This window comes from Hyperolius riggenbachi, chromosome 10 (assembly GCF_040937935.1).
Source record: "Hyperolius riggenbachi isolate aHypRig1 chromosome 10, aHypRig1.pri, whole genome shotgun sequence".
NCBI lineage: Eukaryota > Metazoa > Chordata > Amphibia > Anura > Hyperoliidae > Hyperolius > Hyperolius riggenbachi.
This window is the reverse complement of record NC_090655.1, coordinates 206,956,149-206,975,186: the sequence shown is the minus strand read 5'-3', so window position 1 is coordinate 206,975,186 and position 19,038 is coordinate 206,956,149. Positions and strand designations below refer to the sequence as shown.

The 19,038-nt window shown below is 45.1% G+C and overlaps 1 protein-coding gene across 2 annotated transcripts; it reads left to right on the top strand.

The window, feature by feature from the left end:
- The first annotated feature begins 35 nt into the window (after window positions 1-35).
- Window positions 36-19,038, top strand: LOC137534284 (gastrula zinc finger protein XlCGF53.1-like). 2 transcript variants are annotated; one of them, XM_068255712.1, is made up of 8 exons: window positions 36-124; window positions 3,418-3,556; window positions 5,346-5,498; window positions 5,585-5,702; window positions 9,069-9,166; window positions 13,712-13,817; window positions 15,723-15,812; window positions 15,903-19,038. In XM_068255712.1, exons 2-8 carry the CDS (start codon window positions 3,482-3,484, stop codon window positions 16,640-16,642), a joined length of 1,380 nt encoding a protein of 459 aa, XP_068111813.1. In that variant the 5' UTR covers window positions 36-124; window positions 3,418-3,481; the 3' UTR covers window positions 16,643-19,038. The 2 variants fall into 2 exon arrangements, with proteins under 2 accessions (XP_068111813.1, XP_068111814.1); XM_068255713.1 differs by lacking the exon at window positions 36-124 and adding an exon at window positions 164-242.

Genomic DNA, 19,038 nt, shown 5'->3' with positions numbered 1-19,038 from the left:
AATACCGAGTCCCAGTTTGATGATGTCATCAAACCGGGACCTGGTACATGCTGTGTACTGTAGTACTAGCCTGGCTGAAATACTGTTATGAGAGCAGCTCCGCTCCTCGTTGGAACAGGGAGAGGTGAAATCATCATACTTCTCCAGTAGTCTTCCTGCTGATAATCACTGCATTGGGGTCGGGGACTCGGGGGACTACCAGTAAAAATAAGAGAGTGAGGGACATAGACCACCAGAGAAAGGTAAGGGAAAACACTTGACTAGCAGGGAAATATATGTAAGAGGGAGAAACCGCTGGACCACCGGAGAAATCTAAATAAAAATGGGGGGACCACGAGACTACTTGCTAATCTATATAAGGGAGGAAGGACCACAAGACCACCAGGGTAATGTATACAAGGAAAAAGGGACCACTAGGGTGATTTATACAAGAAAGAGGGGACTACCAGGGAAATCTGTAACAGATGGTGGACCAAGATCACCAGGGAAATCTATATAAGAAAGAGGGACCACTATATTGCCAGGAAAATCTGTACAAGGGAGGGGGGCACTAGAGAAATGTATAGGAAGATGGGGGGGACCACCAGGGAAAACTGTAATGGAGGGGCAGTAGACTTACCAGGGAATACAGGCAGAAGTGCCACAATAAGGGTTACAGACAGTGCCTGCTATGGGGGGCACAGAAATCACAGCGCAGGGTCCACTATAATGGATCACAGCACAGTGGACACACCACTTTAAGATGCAAAAAAAAAAAAATCGGAAAATATAAATGTCTTTTTTGGTGTCGACAGATATGTCGGGACCAATAAAGGCATTTATATTTTTTGATACAGTATACTATACCACTATAAGGTGGAAGTATTTATAAAGGCACACTAAGGGGGACGCTATAGGGGATCTTTTAAAGAGGCAGCCACTTTCATGGGGTCTACTACAAGAAAGATATGTGCAATGGAGACATGTAATAGTGAATTGCAATGGAACTATTACAATACAAAATACTGCATTACTGTAACTTCTAATTTACCAGTGTTTCAGTAAGAGTCAGATAAGTGGCAATATTTTACCACGTAGTAGCAGACACTTTTAAATGAATGTGGTCCAGCTTTGCTCGATCAGTTATGATATCCCCAATGATGGTGGTTGCAGATCTCTGGAGATATCTTAGTAAAGATGTGTACAATTACTACCAATTGCAGGGATCGGTACTTGATTCATCAGGCAAAAGTTTTACCATTATTATTATTATTATGTACGTTATGTATTATTACAAGTATATGTTCCCTAGCAGTGTGCATAATACAAAACAAATATTGGGGAACCTAGATACATATAAAGGTCAAGACACAGCGCTGCGTAATATGTTGGCGCTTTATAAATACAATAAAAAATAATAATAATAATTAAAAAGACACTGTATGATCATGTCATCCAGCAATCAAAATACAAATACATTCATAGTTGATGTGTGGTTTGAAATATCACTAAAATTGGTACACATTCATATCGTAATTTACAGCAAAATAAGAAACAATAGGAGGCGGTCCCTGGCCATGCAAGCTTACAATCTAGAGAGTAGCAGGGTGGAAACAATAGGTAGGGAGACACCGGAGTTAGTGGATTAAGCAGTGAGCCTCCATTGAGACCTACAGCAAATTATAGACTTGTCTGAAAAGTTGTGTTTTGAGAGTATGCTTGAAGGTTTTCCTGGCTCTGATCATGATGATAAGGCTTTGGGAGAGAGTTCCAAAGGAGAGGGGATGCCCGTGAGAAGTCCAGGATGTGGGAGTGCCTCAGGAGCGGGAGGTGAATGAGACTGATAGCAGAGTTTAGTGGGCACTGGAGAGGTGCCAGTCTGCTTTTGGTAAACCACAGAGTAGGGAATAGTCAAGACAGGATATGATGAGAGCATGTATAAGTATTTTGGTTGCCTCCTGTGATAGGAAGGGACAAATTCTGGAAATGTTTTTGAGATGGAAGTAACAGGAGGTGTTAATGTGTGATGTGAGAGCTCACAGCCCAGAATTACTCCCAGACAGCGAGATTTAGTAGTTGAGGCGATTGGAGTGCTTTCTACATTAAAGCCGACTATAGGAGGGGAAACAGAGCAAGAAGATGGAAATATCACAATCTCTATTTTGTTCATGTTAAAGTCAACCTTCAGACTAAAAATCTACTCAGCAGCACTGAAAAGACTTCTTTAACAGTTTCACAGCATCAGAACTTTGTTTTTCTTACCAAAGCTGCATTTTTAGCTGCACAGTAGAAAACTGCCCGGGCATTTTTCCTCTGATGCTGTGCAAAGCATGATGAGATTTCAGATGTTGTTGTTCTTGTTCTGCTGTTTTGGTGCATTTTTTTTTTTTATTTGAATTTAAGATTTGAAGCCTAGTGCCCGCAGCTGAAAGGGGTGATCAGCACACAGGACAGTTGGAACTGTGTCTCATGCTCTCTGTCACCTCCTTTCAACCAAAAAGATGGCAGCCCCCATGAAAAAGATGGCTACCCCCATGAAATCACAAACATTTGCCTGTTCTTTCAAAACAGGGTTGGTAGGAGATTATACTACCTATCTATTTTAATTAACATAACTAATGTAACTTAATGACAGTGTGTTTGTTTAGGCTGAAGTTCCCCTTTAAAGAGAACCCGAGGTGGGATTTACTTATGCTAGTGGGGCACAGAGGCTGGTTGTGCATACTAAAACCAGCCTCTGTTGCCCCATGGTGTGCCTCCAAGACCCCCCTGTGCGCCGCTATACCCCCCGCAGTGCACAATGTTTACCTCTCGCCTGTCTGTTAGCACCGCTCCCCCGTATCGGCGCTATCCTCCCGCGTCACTTCCCTCCAATCAGCGGGAGGGAAGGGACGCGGGCGGGTAGCGCCAATACAGAGGTGGCGGGGGAGCGGCGCTAACAGACAGGCGAGAGGTAAACATTGTGCTGGCGACACGCTGCGTGTCGCCAGCACTGCGGGGGGTATAGCGGCGCGCAGGGGGTCTTGGAGGCACACCATGGGGCAACAGAGGCTGGTGTTAGTGTGCACAACCAGCCTCTGTGCCCCACTAGCATAAGTAAATCCCACCTCGGGTTCTCTTTAAGTTTAAGGAAACAGGATGACATGAATGTTGATACAGCGGATAGTCAGTCAGTGACTTGAGATAATAGTGTGGAGAGGTCGGAAGCTGAAAAATAGATGTGGACATCATCAGCATAGAGGTGATATTGAAATCCAAAGGAGCTTGTTATTTTTTCCAGGCAAGAGGAGAGGTCCAAGGACGGATGTTAAATCATAATAATTTATTTGGCCCACGCCTTAGACTAAGTTTTAGATTTTGGAACCTTACGTGATTGAGTTTGTCACCCCTGATTTAGATGAAAGCAAACATCTGTCTGTTTTTGTGTCCTGTTTTTAGACACTTGTCTGTCACACAGCCTATTTAAAGGCATAAAAGGGCTAAACAAATCACCTGACTGAAGATGGAGGATGGAAATGGTGTGACTGAGAGGTTATTAAACCTCACCCTGGAGATTGTCTACCTGCTGACTGGTGAGGTAAGAAGGAATTCAAAATATAGTTCCAAACTACGCCAATGTAATTGTACATATTGTTTTCCTGTGATTACTAGAAGCAAAAGGTTACTGCAGCAGATAGTTCCCAGAAGGATAAATGTCTATTTGAAAGTTTTCCAGCTGCGCTCACCGTCATTCATTGTTCTTACAATAAAGCAAAAGACTATCCATAGCGTGACTCTGTTTCAATAATTACAAAACGTACAAGGGGAAAGGCCACCGTAAAGGGTATTCCAGATTCCCATACAAAACACCTTGCAAGTTCATTAGGACAGGGGGCCCCCCCATCAACAGTGAGGGGGCTCACCAAACTGGCGCATATGTCAACAGCACAATATAAACTTTGACATTTATAATATTAGTGAGATTAATGAGATGCTGATATAGTAAACATTTGGGTATAGTAAACTAATTGTCCAGATCCAGGCCAAGCAACATTATAAGAATATAGGAGTAACCAGGGCTGTGGAGTTGGAGTCAAAGCAATTTTGGGTACCTGGTGTCAGATTCGGTGGTTTCAATAAACTGAGGAGTTGGATGATTTTTGAACCAGATCCATAGCCTTTGTAAAAATTAGACCGAGGAGTCAGAGTCAGTGCAATTTTGGGTACCTGGAGTACGGTGTCCGATGATTTTTGTATCGACTCCACAGCCCTGGGAGTAACACCTGGTATAGAACACCCGGATACTGTATAAAGAATTCCTAGTAAATCTGTTATTTGGCCCCTGCAGTATTCTGTATCTGGCTATAGTGGAAAGTTGGCGGGCTCTTGCATCATATGTCAGTCAGAGACCTATGAGCTGTGGTCAGTGGTTGGACACCATCATGAAAGCGAATTCCTTTTCACCAGAGAGATCGACCATATCCAGTCCAGGCTGGACACCCCAAGTGGAGTTGGGTTAATTATTTCCACCTGCTTGTAGTGGTTGGTTTGCCCCAGTTGCAACCCACCTTTGTAAGTAGCCATTTTGTAACTTACAAATTTCCTTCTCTAACCCAAACATACTACCCTATCCGGGCTCCCGTTGTCTGTGTGTCTTTTATCCTAGGATGTTCAGGCACCCCATCTCCTTTTGCAATTCCAACCATTGTTTTGTTCCTTGCAGCTTCTTGCAGGTCTCTGTGAAGACTGATCAGTCAGCTGCACGTGCTGATGATGCAATGTGTCAGGGACCAATCAATATTCACCAGCAAGTCCAATCTCACAACATCTAGTAAAATGATTGTTTACTGGTCAGTTCATCACATTGATCAGATTGTTCACTGGGAGTGGGTTTTGGTTCATGAGCTCCAGCTTTGGTCTTTGTAGTGTGTATAATCCAGGCATGGGCAAACTTGGCCCTCCAGCTGTTAAAGAACTACAAGTCCCACAATGCATTGCAGGAGTCTGACTGCCACAGTCATGACTCATAAAGGCAAATGGATTGTGGGACTTGTAGTTCTGTAACAGCTGGAGGGCCGAGTTTGCCCATGCCTGGTATAATCCCTTCTGTGTCTGGAGCAGCTGTCAGGTGTTTTACGACGGGGAATCTGCTCTGCAAGCACAGTTGCAGTAATTCCAAAAGGCAAGATGACAGCCGCTCTGAAACATAGCACATTCTGCTGCTCCGCGACCACCATGGTTAGATGACATAATGATGTATACAAGATGGACTCAAGTGGGGGAAAGTTTATTGCGTGTTTGTTTTAATTCTGTTCCTGATACTGGGCTAGTGAGGTGAAATACATAGAAATTGCTTATACAAATTTACTGTTTTTGCCTTTATACAGAATTACATAGTTTTCAAGTTATCTGAGTGCTTGGTAGCATCCAACTTGAGGAAGGTCCTAAACCCCATGATAGAGCCTCCATCTCTCTCCCTGGGGAAAAACAAGACGATGGAAGAAGTCACCAGTCAGATTATTGAGCTGCTGACAAGAAAGGTGAGCAGTGAGCAGTGCTGGCAATTATCCAGTAACAGCAGTAAAGGGATGTGTCTGGATGGTGACTTTGTCATTGTGTGTTTAAGGTTCCTATAAGTTGTCAGGATGTCTCTGTCTGCGTTCCTGTTGAGGAGTGTTCAGAGCCATACAGGACTAGGTACAATAATGCGATGATGGAGAATCAGCCATCCTTTCCATCACCAGGTGAGAAGAGACTTAAATAGCTTGTAAAGAAGGTAACTGTCTTTACACAATACATTGAAAGTAGCCACTGATCGATAATACAGATATATTGCATTACTAATTCAGTCCTAGAATTAGATCTAACAAGATGCAGCATATTGTTTACATAGAGCTGGTGCAGAGATTCCAGTGCACTGCATGCCTGTAGGCCCAACCAGGGGTGTAACTAGGGGGGGGCAGCCCCTGTAACTGCAGGGGGCCCCAAGGTGTGGGGTCCCTAATTACTCACCTTCCCTTTCTCTAGAACTCCAGATCAGGTGTTTTTGTGGCTACACATGCTATGGATGGGAAGATCCTGATGGCCATGCTTGTTTTATGAGCCGTGTAAGATGAGCCCCAGGCTGTGAGGGTCACCAAGAAGAGGCAAAGAAAGAGAAGTGAACATTAAAGGGCCTCATGACTTGTGGTTATGCCCCAACCCCCGCCCTGCTCTACTACTCATTCTGTTAGGCCCAGGGCCCACTGGGGATCGCTACTGCACTTGCAATCATGCCAGTGCTTTGTGCAGCGTTAGGCCCGGTTCACATTAGCGTTCGCTATCCGGATTTTCCGGATCTGATCCGGATCGCATACTGTACAAACGGAACGTACGTTCCGCATAGCAATGCAAAGGCTATGCGGACGTTCACATACGTACGTTCCGTACAGTACGGAGCCGGACCGGATCTGGACAGTTTTCCAACATGCGCTATTTTTTGGGTCCGGATCTCCGGCCCACTCACCCGGACCGGAGCCGGACCTGAGCCTGACAGCACCATCCGGAACACAGAAACCAATGGGGAACGGAAGGCACAGAACACACTGCCTACAAAAACCTGACGTTCTACCCCACTTCCTATGCATATCCAAGCGGCCATTTCGGATGGGGACACATGGGCCAAGCATGTCTGGAGTGGAGCAGCAGTGACAGACGTGCTGGAGCTGTTTGGCAGAATGTCGGAGGTGGAGGTGAGGCCTACAGCGGAGGAACCTGATTCTACAGGTGCACCTTCTGCTGACCCCAACATTGTTTTCTTAAAATTTCGCTATTTTTTGCCCACGGATCCGGATGGCAGCCTGATGCATGCCTGATGCAAACGGGCCGGATCGGATCCGGATCGGAACCGTACGGTTCCGATCCGGATCAGGTCCTGATCCGATCAGGATCCGGTCCATTTGCATGGCAAAACGCAAGTGTGAACGGGGCCTAAGGAGTCGGAGCCGAGAAGTCAGAGTCTGAGCTATTCTGGGTACCTGGAGTCGAGTTGGAGGTTTCATAAACTGAGTCGGATGATTTTTGTACTGACTCCACAGCCCTGAAGAGGCAGACATCATTTTGAATCTCTTTTCAAAAGTGATTTTGCAGTGACTTTGTGAATGATTTTTATTTTAAATAAAGTTCAGACTACTTGCCGGATCTCCCGAGGTCTGGCTTCTGGTGTGTGGCCCCGCCCCCTAGCACAAGTTGTCATCTGCGCCTCTCTAATTGGAGCTATAGAAGCACTTATGACCGCTTGTGCTAGGGGGCTAGGCTATGCGCCGGAAAGCATTGGAAATGAACCTTGGGTCATTAAGTATTTTAAACTATACTTTTTACAGGTTAAAAAACAAAAAGCGCAATTTGGAAGTGCTGTACAAACGTCTGCAGTAGATTGTACTTCCCTTCCACACACTGCACAAATTACGCCGGAGATCGCGCCGGGGGCCCCGTTCACACTTGCGTTTTGCCGTGCAAACGGACCGGATCCTGATCGGATCCTGATCGGATCAGGACCTGATCCGGATCAGAACCGTACGGTTCCGATCCGGATCCGATCCGGATCCGGTCCGTTTGCATCAGGCATGCATCAGGCTGCCATCCGGATCCGTGGGCAAAAAATAGCGAAATTTTAAGAAAAAAATTTTGGGGTCAGCAGAAGGTGCACCTGGTGCACCTGTAGAATCAGGTTCCTCCGCTGTAGGCCTCACCTCCACCTCCGACATTCTGCCAAACAGCTCCAGCACGTCTGTCACTGCTGCTCCACTCCAGACATGCTTGGCCCATGTGTCCCCATCCGAAATGGCCGCTTGGATACGCATAGGAAGTGGGGTAGGACGTCAGGTTTTTGTAGGCAGTGTGTTCTGTGCCTTCCGTTCCCCATTGGTTTCTGTGTTCCGGATGGTGCTGTCAGGCTCAGGTCCGGCTCCGGTCCGGGTGAGTGGGCCGGAGATCCGGACCCAAAAAATAGCGCATGTTGGAAAACTGTCAGGAGTCCGGATCCGGTCCAGCTCCGTACTGTACGGAACGTACGTATGTGAACGTCCGCATAGCCTTTGCATTGCTATGCAGAACGTACGTTCTGTTTGAACAGTATGCAGTCCGGATCAGATCCGGAAAATCCGGATAGCGAACGCTAATGTGAACCGGGCCTAATACTTACCAGGGTTGTGAATTTGGTACAAAAATCATCCGACTCCCAACTCGGACTCCTCAGTTAATGAAACCACCGACTCCGACTCCAGGTGCCTAAAATTGCTCCAACTCCGACTCCACAGTCCTGTGCCTCTTTCTCCATTACTAAGCTGCTCCCATTAGTCGGTGGGTTCTATTCATTCTGTCACCCTTGTCACATGACTCGATATGTTTGTAGATGGCTAGCTGCAGCAGCTTTGTGAGGGAGGAAGGGTCATGCACAATTTATGACTCACATTTGAATCTCAAATTAGAACCCTTTTTCACTATCAGTGTTTTGCAATCCAATTCCGATCGCATGCTGATCGCAAAATGCTAGGTATAGTTAAACTAATGGAATCCACAATTAATGATTGCACTAGTGTGACGTGTTTTGCGTGTGCAATTTTTTTCCTGATCGCAACCCCCTCCTGCTGCATTTTTGCTGTGCAATTCAGATTATTTACTTGTCATTCTTTTCCCCCTCCCATTGGAAATCATGAAAGCCCCGCTTTGGCGCTGTACACCCAACAGATCGCAGCACTGAAAAATAGAAAGAAACGTGATAACGTTTCTTAGTGGGAAAGGGCCCTTAGAAACAGACGGACATGGGTTCACATTAAAGCTCAACTCCATAACAAAAACACTTTTTGTGGAGCTTGTCAAGGGAGTTAAAACTGCTTCTTGATTTCTACAGTTGTCTCTGTGCCCATTGGGAATTTTTTTCCATTTTCCATGTAACCTACATAGAACATCTATGGCTTTAAATCGTATCTCCCCAGCCTCGGAAAAAAGATAAATGGGCATTCATGAAATATGTAGTGTGTAATTTATTCTAGCATGCCTTAATACTCATAAATGTAAGAAAACAAAAATCCTGAGAAAAGTATATTCAGCCAATGCATGTTTTCTTTCAGATCCCTTCCATGCCAGAAATTCACCAGAAAGATATGCAAGTACTCTTCATTCCCAGAATGCCACAGAGGAAGATCCCGGGATTACAGCAGATTATCAGGCAGGTCGAGTAAAACATCTTATAAGATAATACAACCAGGGAAGGTTTCTCTCTGCTTCTGTCTTTACAAATACTGGCTGCAGGTTCATTAGAGAAATCTTTTTGTTTTAATTTATACAGCTTTAAATGGGTATGTAACCCTTCCACTGAGGTTTAGCCTAGGTTATTTATTTATGCAGCCTCCTGCCCCAGTGCACTCTAGGAGACCAGGTGTTGTTTCTGCTCACTTTGGAATACACAACAAACAAACATTTTGCAGTGATGCTCCTCGCCAGCAATAAACATGTCGCCACCTGTGATAAATTTAAAAAATAGCGCCCATTCACACTGGGGATCGCAAAACGCTCGCGATTAGCGCTAGCTTTTTGCTGCAGTGATATTTTTTTTGCATTAAACACATATTTTTCACGGTGTATTTTCACAATTTTTGAGCGATCGTGATTATCGCTTTTTTTTACATTGCAATCGTGATCGCTAAAAAAAAAATCGCAAAAAAGTGCTGCATACACTGCGTTTGCATTTACCGCGAATCGCCAGGGATCGTGGCATTGAGATTACTGCATATACAGTAGTTTACATTACACCAGCACTTTAAAAAGCACTAACGATCGCCGGCGATTCGGTGATTAGCGGTTGTCACAGGAGCCCTAGTGGTCAGACCGCAAATTGCCTTCCAATCGGTTTCAGCACACAGACCATGCAAGCTTTGGTCGCGATCTTTGCGCAGAAACCGACAGAAATTTGGGCAGCAGCCCGACCAGAAGGGAGCCTGTGAGGTACGGTAATTACAACTTACACACGATTTCAGGGTATAACTGCCACCACCACTGGTATGGGCCAGTGGACCCGACTGACTGACTGGTCCTGCGAATAAAAACGGTTAAAACACGCTGTATCCTGTCTAGATATCAACAATAGTAGCGTCTCTTCGGAGACCTGAATTCAGTTTCTGTGTATGCTGAATATTAGGGTAGCTGGAACAACAAATGACGATAGCGTCGGTTTATTGAAAGCAATATAAATAATTACTATATACAGACAATTATTAAAATCAACAATTATTGAAACATTAATAGCCAGTATGGAAAATAAAAGAAAGGGAGTAAAAATACTTAGTTTCATGGAAAATGTCCTTTTGTGGGAAAATCATCAAGTCCTTGGTTTCAAGTTCCGCAAAGTTCTTTGTTTCAGCTCAATTTAAAATCCAAGCAAAATGGAAAATGTCCTTTGTTTCAGTTCAGACAAGATGGTTCAGATTCAGACAACCACATGGTCCCCTGGCTGGCAGCGTGCTCTCGTGAAGGTGGAATTTGGAGAACTGAGGGAGTGGTCCCTTGCAAACACTTTTGAACAATGCACACCTTTGGGTGGAGCCTCAAGTACAGCCCAGGGGTTGGATAGGGGCGGTGAGCTCCCTGGAGGGGTGCTCTATGCCCACCAAATATGACATTTGCCATATCTCGGCTTACGCTTTCCGCACACACATGACGATCACATATTCATATTTCTCAGACTAGGCCAGTTCATATGATACCAAACTTGGGCATGTTTGCATGCCCGGTTAAAAAACGGTGCATACCCCTGAGTTCTGGTTATGCCAGTGGCCCCAATTTAATATCAAAATACTCACAAGATCCGGACCAGCAGAATGATATAACTTTCACATTTCTCACCTGAACGGTATTGCTTAAACATGCTCAAAATCCTAAACTCCATGCTTTCTTATTCTGTCTATATGGCTCCGGCCAGTCTGGGGGGAAAGCAGGTTTTGACTAGCCAGCTGCTGGGTTTAGTTTTCTGAACACAAGGGTTTGTTCCTGCTCATTAGCATATCAAAAGAGCCATCCTGCAGTTAAGTTAGGCAGGGGAGAAAAAAAGCTTGTAGTTTAAAAAAAAAAAACAGGACTGTCAGTTCTGCTTGCTGCAATGACTGGCAAACCCGACCAAGACATCGGAAAGTCGACGGCGAATCGGCCAGATTCGCCGATGTTCCTTCCGGCTGTTCCGTGACAGCTGGGAGGAAGAGAAACTCCAGGTTGCTAAAGGTAGCCCCTACACAACCAATCCAGACTCAATTGATCTTAACCGCAATCGATGCCGAGAATCGAGTGCGATCGCATTTTCTTCACGGGTGGTTCCAGGACGCATCTGCGGCCCTGCAATCGTCCGTGACAGCGGTAAACTGCCTAAATATTTTTTTGTTGTTTTGTGATATTCTTCACTTAACACATTTTGCAGTTTTGATCCCACTTCATCATGCAGTAACAATGAAGCAATAGCATTTGTGGTCAGTAGAAGAGCCAAGCACCTCTTCTACGTCTACTTCACTCATCTACTGACCACATATGCTATTGCTTCGTTGTTATTGCGAGATCAAACCTGCAAAATGCGTTGCATTGTCCCCCAGAGTATGTAAATAAACTTGTTGTATGTGACAAACACATTGGCAGTTTTTGTGTCTGCTTGGAGGAGGTAAGTCCACCACTACCTCGTCATGTTTTAAACTTTTTAGATACTTTTATCCTTTTGGCACCTCTGTTTGCTTTATACAATACTTGTGTCCACCCCGGGTGGATGGGTGTTACCACCTATTTTCCTCATCTATGGAGAGCGACTTCTTAATCCCGAGTGGAGTCAGGTCTTATCTCCTCACCTGCCTATACAGTGGTTGCCATTGAGGTAACCCTGCTTTGTGAGTATAGCTTATTACGCTATCATACTTCATTTCAACTAACAGTACATACTACACTATATTTGGCTCTTGGTGTCCCTACTCTGTGCTATGGTGTAACTATTTGACTTGCTTGCCCTGGAGCTATTTGTGTCCTTGAGTAGTTCTGAGGACAAGCACATCCCTACTGGGGATGCATGGACAACACTGGAACAACCGGCCGGATGGAGGAACAGGAACGCTCTATGCTATCCAGAGCCTCCGCTCTACTTTGCTTTAAAGGGAACCTTAACTGAGAGGGAAATGGATGTTTCCTTTTAAACAATACTAGTTGCTTGGCAGTCCTGCTGATCTCTGTGGCTACAGTAGTGGCTGAATCACACACCTGAAACAAGCTTCAGTCAGAGCACCTGATCTGCATGCTTGTTGAGGGGCTGTGGCTAAAAGTATTAGAGACACAGGATCAGCAGAAGAGTCAGGCAACTGGTATTCTTCCTCCTCCAGTGATTCCTGGAGTTTTTCTTTTTTCCCACAATCCAGTTACTATTGTAATGGTGCCCATACATGGTACAATTTTTTCATTTTTTTTCATCTAGATAATTTAGTTCGGTTATTCCGTTAGATCAAATGTAAAGATTTTTCCAACATGTCTGATTGAGTTTTATAGAAAAAAAAATCAAGATAATTGTTCGTTTTTCTTGATTGAAAAAAAAAAGATTCTTTTTGACATTCATTCAATACTATCGTTTTGTTTGAATAAACGGGAAATATCTAATGTTTTTATTGTACCGTGTATGGGCACCATTAGACAGATCTGTTCCCACTTTTCTCCAAACAGTCTGCTATCTTTATTTGTTATGTTATTTAAATGCCTGTGACCTTAAATCCTTGTACACACGCTAGATGGTTCTGTCATTGCCGGAAGGCTAGCGTGTTTGCAGCGGTCACCGAAGTGTCGTTGAGAGATCTGGAGTCCGGGTCATCTCATCCAAGTCCGAAATCGATCGTACCCGTCGATTGCCGACGATCCGTCCGTGCGGAAGATTTTTCTCGATTGCCGGCGGGTCGGGAGTGCGGCGATAGTGGCGTTCGAATGCCCGACGACCGACGCAATACAGCGGCAATACATTACCTGATCCGGCTGGCGCGTGTCCCTGCTGTCACCGCTGTCTTCTTTCCGCGCTGGGTTCTGGACCGCTGCAGCTATACAGAACTTCCTGTCCCGGCAGGAAGTTTAAACAGTAGAGCGCCCTCTACTGTTTAAACTTCCCCTGGACAGGAAGTTTATTAGCTGTAGGAACGGTCCGGAGCCCAGATCGGAGAAGAAGACAGCGGGGACCAGGGGAGTCGCGCCGGCGGAACAGGTAATGTATGCGGGGGGGGGGGGGGGGTTTGGACGGCAGCTCCACAGATTGTGATCGGTTTCAGGCTGAAATCGATTCACAATCTGTTTGCAGTAAAGGTGGCCATACGATCCCTCATGTGTGTGTGTGTGTGTGTACGTTGAGAGCAACGTAAGAGAATCTTGTACACACGCCTCCTGAGAAGATTTAGTTTGCTACAGATTTTCTGGTGTTTTTCCCCTTGTCCACCTCTAGATGGTGGTAGCTATTGCTGTGCAATCGCCACATTTTTTTAGTGTATGCGATTGGCGTAGAATCCATATAACTATTCTTCATGAGCTCTCATTACTTCATCAAGCAACATTCAGATATGCGACCACAGCTGTTATACAGCCAGCTGGGCAATGCTTGCTTCGAGTTTAGCCGTCTCCTAGTGTGTGTCCAGGTATTGGGGCTTTAAACTGTCATTGCTTTTCTAATTAACTTTTATTAAATCTTATGTGTTATTTATAGCATCTTGCTTTAATTCAGGATGAAAATTTGGCTAAAGTTGAAGTTAAAGAGGAAGAAGAAGTGATATATATGTGGGCTGATAAGCCGTGTAAGAAGCACGCCATCCGCCCACAGATCAGCACAGGTGAAGCATAAGCACTGATCATCGAAAGCCCATACATTTTCCTTTTTATTCACAGTATGAGTCCAAAGGGGGAGTCAGGAGACATCAGCCCCTATTAGAAGTAATGAGGAGACAGTATGTGCCCAGTGGGGAGCAAGGAGACATCAGCCCCTATTGGAAGTAATGGGGAGACAGTGTTTGGCCAGTGGGGAGTGGGGTAGTCAGGAGATATCAGCCGCTATTAGAAGTAATGGGGAGACAGTATGTGCCCAGTGGGGGAGTCAGGAGACATCAGCCCCTATTAGAAGTAATTGGGAGACAGTATGTGCCCAGTGGCGAGTCAGGAGACATCAGTCCCTATTAGAAGTAATGTGGAGACAGTATGTGCCCAGTGGGGGAGTCAGGAGACATCAGCCCCTATTAGAAGTAATGGGGAGACAGTATGTGCACAGTGGGAGAATCAGGAGATATCAGTCCCTATTAGAAGTAATGGGGAGACAGTATGTGCACAGTGAGGAGTCAGGAGACATCAGCCCCTATTAGAAGTAATGGGGAGACAGAATGTGGCCAGTGGGGGAGTCAGGACACATCAGCCACTATTAGAAGTAATGGGGAGACAGTATGTGGCCAGTGGAGGAGTCAGAAGATATCAGCCCCTATTAGAAGTAATGGGCAGACAGTATAGGGCCCATTGGGGGAGTCAGGAGACATCACCCACTATTAGAAGTAATGGGGAGACAGTATGTGGCCAGTGGGGGAGTCAGGAGCCATCAGCCCCTATTAGAAGTAATGGGGAGACAGTATGTGCACAGTGAGGAGTCAGGAGACATCGGCCCCTATTAGAAGTAATGGGGAGACAGTATGTGCCCAGTAGGGGAGTCAGGACACATCAGCCCCTATTAGAAGTAATGGGGAGACAGTATGTGCCCAGTGGGGGAGCCAGTAGACATCAGCCCCTATTAGAAGTAATGGGGAGACAGTATGTGGCCAGTGGGGGAGTCAGGAGACATCGGCCACTATTAGAAGTAATGGGGAGACAGTATGTGGCCAGTGGGGGAGTTAGGAGACATCAGCCCCTATTAAAAGTAATGGGGAGACAGTATGTGGCCAGTGGGGGAGTCAGGAGACATCAGCCCCTATTAGAAGTAATGGGGGACAGTATGTGGCCAGTGGGGGAGTCAGGAGACATCTGCCACTATTAGAAGTGATGGGGAGACAGTATGTGGCCAGTGGGGGAGTCGGGAGACATCAGCCCCTATTAGAAGTAATGGGGAGACAGTATGTGGCCAGTGGAGGAGTCAGGAGACATCAGCCCCTATTAGAAGTAATGAGGAGATAGTAAGTGCCCTGTGGGGAGTCAGGAGATGTCAGTCCCTATTAGAAGTAATGTGGAGACAGTATGTGCCCTGTGGGGGAGTCAGGAGACATCAGCCCCTATTAGAAGTAATGTGGAGACAGTATGTGCCCAGTGGGGAGTCAGGAGATATCAGTCCCTATTAGAAGTAATGGGAGACAGTATGTGCCCAGTGGGGAAGACAGGAGACATCAGCCCCTATTAGAAGTAATGGGGAGACAGTATGTGGCCTGTGGGGGAGTCAGGAGACATCAGCCCCTATTAGAAGTAATGGGGAGACAGTATGTGGCCAGTGGGGGAGTCAGGAGACATCAGCCCCTATTAGAAGTAATGGGGAGACAGTATGTGGCCAGTGGGGGAGTCAGGATACATCAGCCTTTATTTTGAAGTAATTGGGAGATAGTGTGTGCTCAGTGTGGAAGTCATCCCCTAGTGGAGGAGTCAAAGCCATAAAGACAATGTTAAACTTTGGCTATCCTCCTTACACCATTTTATATGTATTACCATTATTATATGTTTTGTATTTGTATGTATCTTAGTACAAGGTGCATCATTCTCATCTTTATTCACAGAGACCAGAGTAACTTGGGCAGAGTTCACAGTTGAGGAGGAGGGAGTTGGACATGTTAAAGAAGAGGTAATTTCAGCAGATATTAGTGCTGGTGAGTAACAAACAGTACATTTGACTCAGTTCGATTGACATAATTCCAGGTTGCACTGTAAAATGAATTTTCATATTTTGTTTCATCCAGATGGACACAAGAGGAATGAGTCACATGGACATCTTATTACCTCTCCAGATGAAGAAGCAGAAGATGATGACATCACATCTGAACCTTTAGAAGAAAACCCCATTGGTCCAAATCTCTGTACAGCTCATCCCAGTGAGAACCTGTCATGTGATATCTCTACCTATGGGAACCATTTTCCTGATCACTCCCATTCTGTCACAACTACAGCTCACAGGGGAGGTGACATGTTCCCTTGTTCTGAGTGTGGGGAATATTTTCTACAAAAGGTAGACTTAATTTCCCATCAGAAGACTCATAAAGGCAACAATACATATTCATGCGAAGAATGTGGGAAATGCTTTCCTGTAAGATCAAAACTTACAAGACATTACAGAACTCATACGGGGGAGAAGCCTTTCCCATGTCCAGTATGTGGGAAATGTTTTTCTCAGAGGGGCAGTCTTATCTCACATATGAAGATTCATACAGGGGAGAAGCCGTATTCATGTTCTGAATGTGGAAAATCTTTCACGCAGAGAATCCACCTTACCTCACATCAGATGACTCATACAGGGGAAAAGCCCTTTTCGTGTTTAGAATGTGGCAGATGTTTTACTCATAGGAGGTCTCTTATACTACATCAAGCGATCCATGCAAAGAATAAGCATTATTTATGTTTAGAGTGTGGGAAATATTTTAGTGATCAAAGCAGTCTTGCCAGACATCAGGTGGCTCATACAGGTATAAAGCTGCATTCGTGAAAGGGGGAAAAGTTTTACCCATAAATGTCTTATCTCACTTCAGGTGATCCATACAAGGATAAAGCCTTAAAGGATACACAAGGGTGACATTATGAGATAGACATGTGTATGTACAGTTCCAGGCAAACAAATAACTATGCTCTATTTTTTCTTACTTTGCCTGAAAGTGTTAAAATTCAGGTATGCAAGTGACAGTTTCTGTCCGGGTCAGGACTGGGTCGGACTATCGCGTAAGCCTCACTGATAAGGTATTACAACCACAAACAACTTTCCTTGCAGTAAATGGCTTCTGAAAGCAGACAAGAGATAGAAAGGGTCAATAGTTCATAGATTTTAGCTCTGGCAAACCTCAATGAATGTATACTTGAGCAAAGGCAATGAAACAGTAAAAACTTAAAAAGTAGATTTAAATATAAAATAAAACTGGGATATCTAAAAAAGTCATTTTTAGGAAAAGCAGGATAGATACAATTGATAATCTCATAAATGTATTTTCACCTCGTGTTTCCTTTAACCACTTCAGCCTACAGGTGTTTTCACCTTCAGGACGGAAGCACTTTTCCCCTGTCAGTGCTCCTGCCATTCACTCACCAATAACTTTATCACTACTCATCACATGTAAATGATCTATATCTTGTTTTTTTCACCACAACTTAAGCTTTTTGTGAGCGATACTTGTTTTCAGTAAATACTTTATGTTCTATGCATTTTCTAGGGAAATACACAAAAAAAGTAAAAAATACACTATTTCTCCAATTCCATCCCCTACAGTTTTAAAATAAGCAATGCTACTATAAATAAAACCTGCTGTAATGATTGTGGAATTATCTCCGTGGTCAGCGCACAAGGCGTGCGCTGACTGCGAAAAATCCTCCACAAACGCCGGAATAACAGAACCCAGCTGTGGTGCAGTGCACCTGTAGAGGGGGAATTCCCACCGGCAGATGGAGCTGTGGAGTGCAGAGGAACAAAGCCTCTGTACTGCCACAGATGCCAGACAGGAATTGTACGAGGGGAAGCAATACAGGGCAAGATAGCCCCTAGTGAAAGAGAGTGAGCACAGAGACAGAATGTATGTATGTCCACCAATCTAGTCGCCACCTGGCGACGGTGAACACACAACAGTGAAGACCAGTGGGAAAGCAATTGCAAGAAATGGCGATTGCTAACAGCGACACAAGACTGAATGAGCACAGAGATAGAATGTATGTATGTCCACCAATCTAGTCGCCACCCGGCGACGGTGAACACACAACAGCGAAAACCAAGTGGGAAAGCAATCGCAAGAATGGCGATTGCTAGCAGCGACACAAGACTGAGTAAAGACAGAGCATAGACATAGTAAGAAAGACACAGCAAACAATAATGATCAGAACACCAAGGAAAACAACAAACGCACTACCTGAATGCGGTCGCCGCATGAGAAGCGCAACAGCGACAAAACACGTTAATGGCGCGGTCTCCGCACGAGAAGCGCAACAGAGACAAAACACGCCAACCCTAACTAACAATTGAACACAGAAAACATAAACAAACATATGACAGAAACGCTTGCTAATCGGTTGCCTTACCTCAGGCAACAGCAAGCGTTTGCTCCGGACAAACAGACAACAGGAACAAGTAAGATAGGATCCACTGCTCTTCCGCAAGAGCGAGTGCGATCCGTACACAGGAACAGGACTGAGGGAATCCACTGCTCTTCCGCAAGAGCTAGTGCTATCCGCACAACAAGACAGACAGAAGGAGTAACCAGCAGCAACCGCAGCCGAGGTTAAACTCCAAGACAGAATACAGAGAGATCCACCACCTCTAACGCTAGGGTGAATGCGATCCAAACAAACAGAGCGATTTTCTGTCAGCCGCCGCTGGCGACAGAACAATCGCAACAGAAAGACAGAATACAGCAAAACAGATAATAACAACCTCACTAAGCTAGCAGGAATGCAAGTGCACTCCAAAGGATAACTACTCTAAGATAGCAATAATACCAACAATGAGCAGAGGGCTGAGACTCCAGGCAAGTTAACAGGAACAAACCATCATGACCAGCAGGGAATTCTGGGAGGAAATGGTATTTATACTGCAAGCCATCAAAGGAAGAAGCTAAGCAATTTGCATGACAAGTGGATGCAAATTCCTCACCAGAACAGTACCTCTGAAACTTGCAGAATGAAGACAGGTCTCTTTTCCAGAGACCTGCAACACTCAAACCTAAAGAATGGTCAAAAAGCTGTCTGCCTGTGCAGACAGCTGAGCAGATCATTACACCTACCAATTTTATTTGCTCATTAGTCCCGGCTAACACAACTAGAGATGTGGCGAACTGTTCGCCCGGCGAACATCTCTGGAGCTCTTACTACTTCCGGGTCGCACTGACCCGGAGTAGTACGCCTGCG

Coding starts and splice junctions, on each gene's coding strand:
- LOC137534284 (XM_068255712.1), top strand. CDS start 3,482: ATGGAGGATGGAAATGGTGTGACTGAGAGGTTATTAAACCTCACCCTG. Junction 5,499..5,584: donor TTGAGCTGCTGACAAGAAAG/GTGAGCAGTGAG, acceptor TGTGTGTTTAAG/GTTCCTATAAGTTGTCAGGA. Junction 13,818..15,722: donor CCGCCCACAGATCAGCACAG/GTGAAGCATAAG, acceptor CTTTATTCACAG/AGACCAGAGTAACTTGGGCA.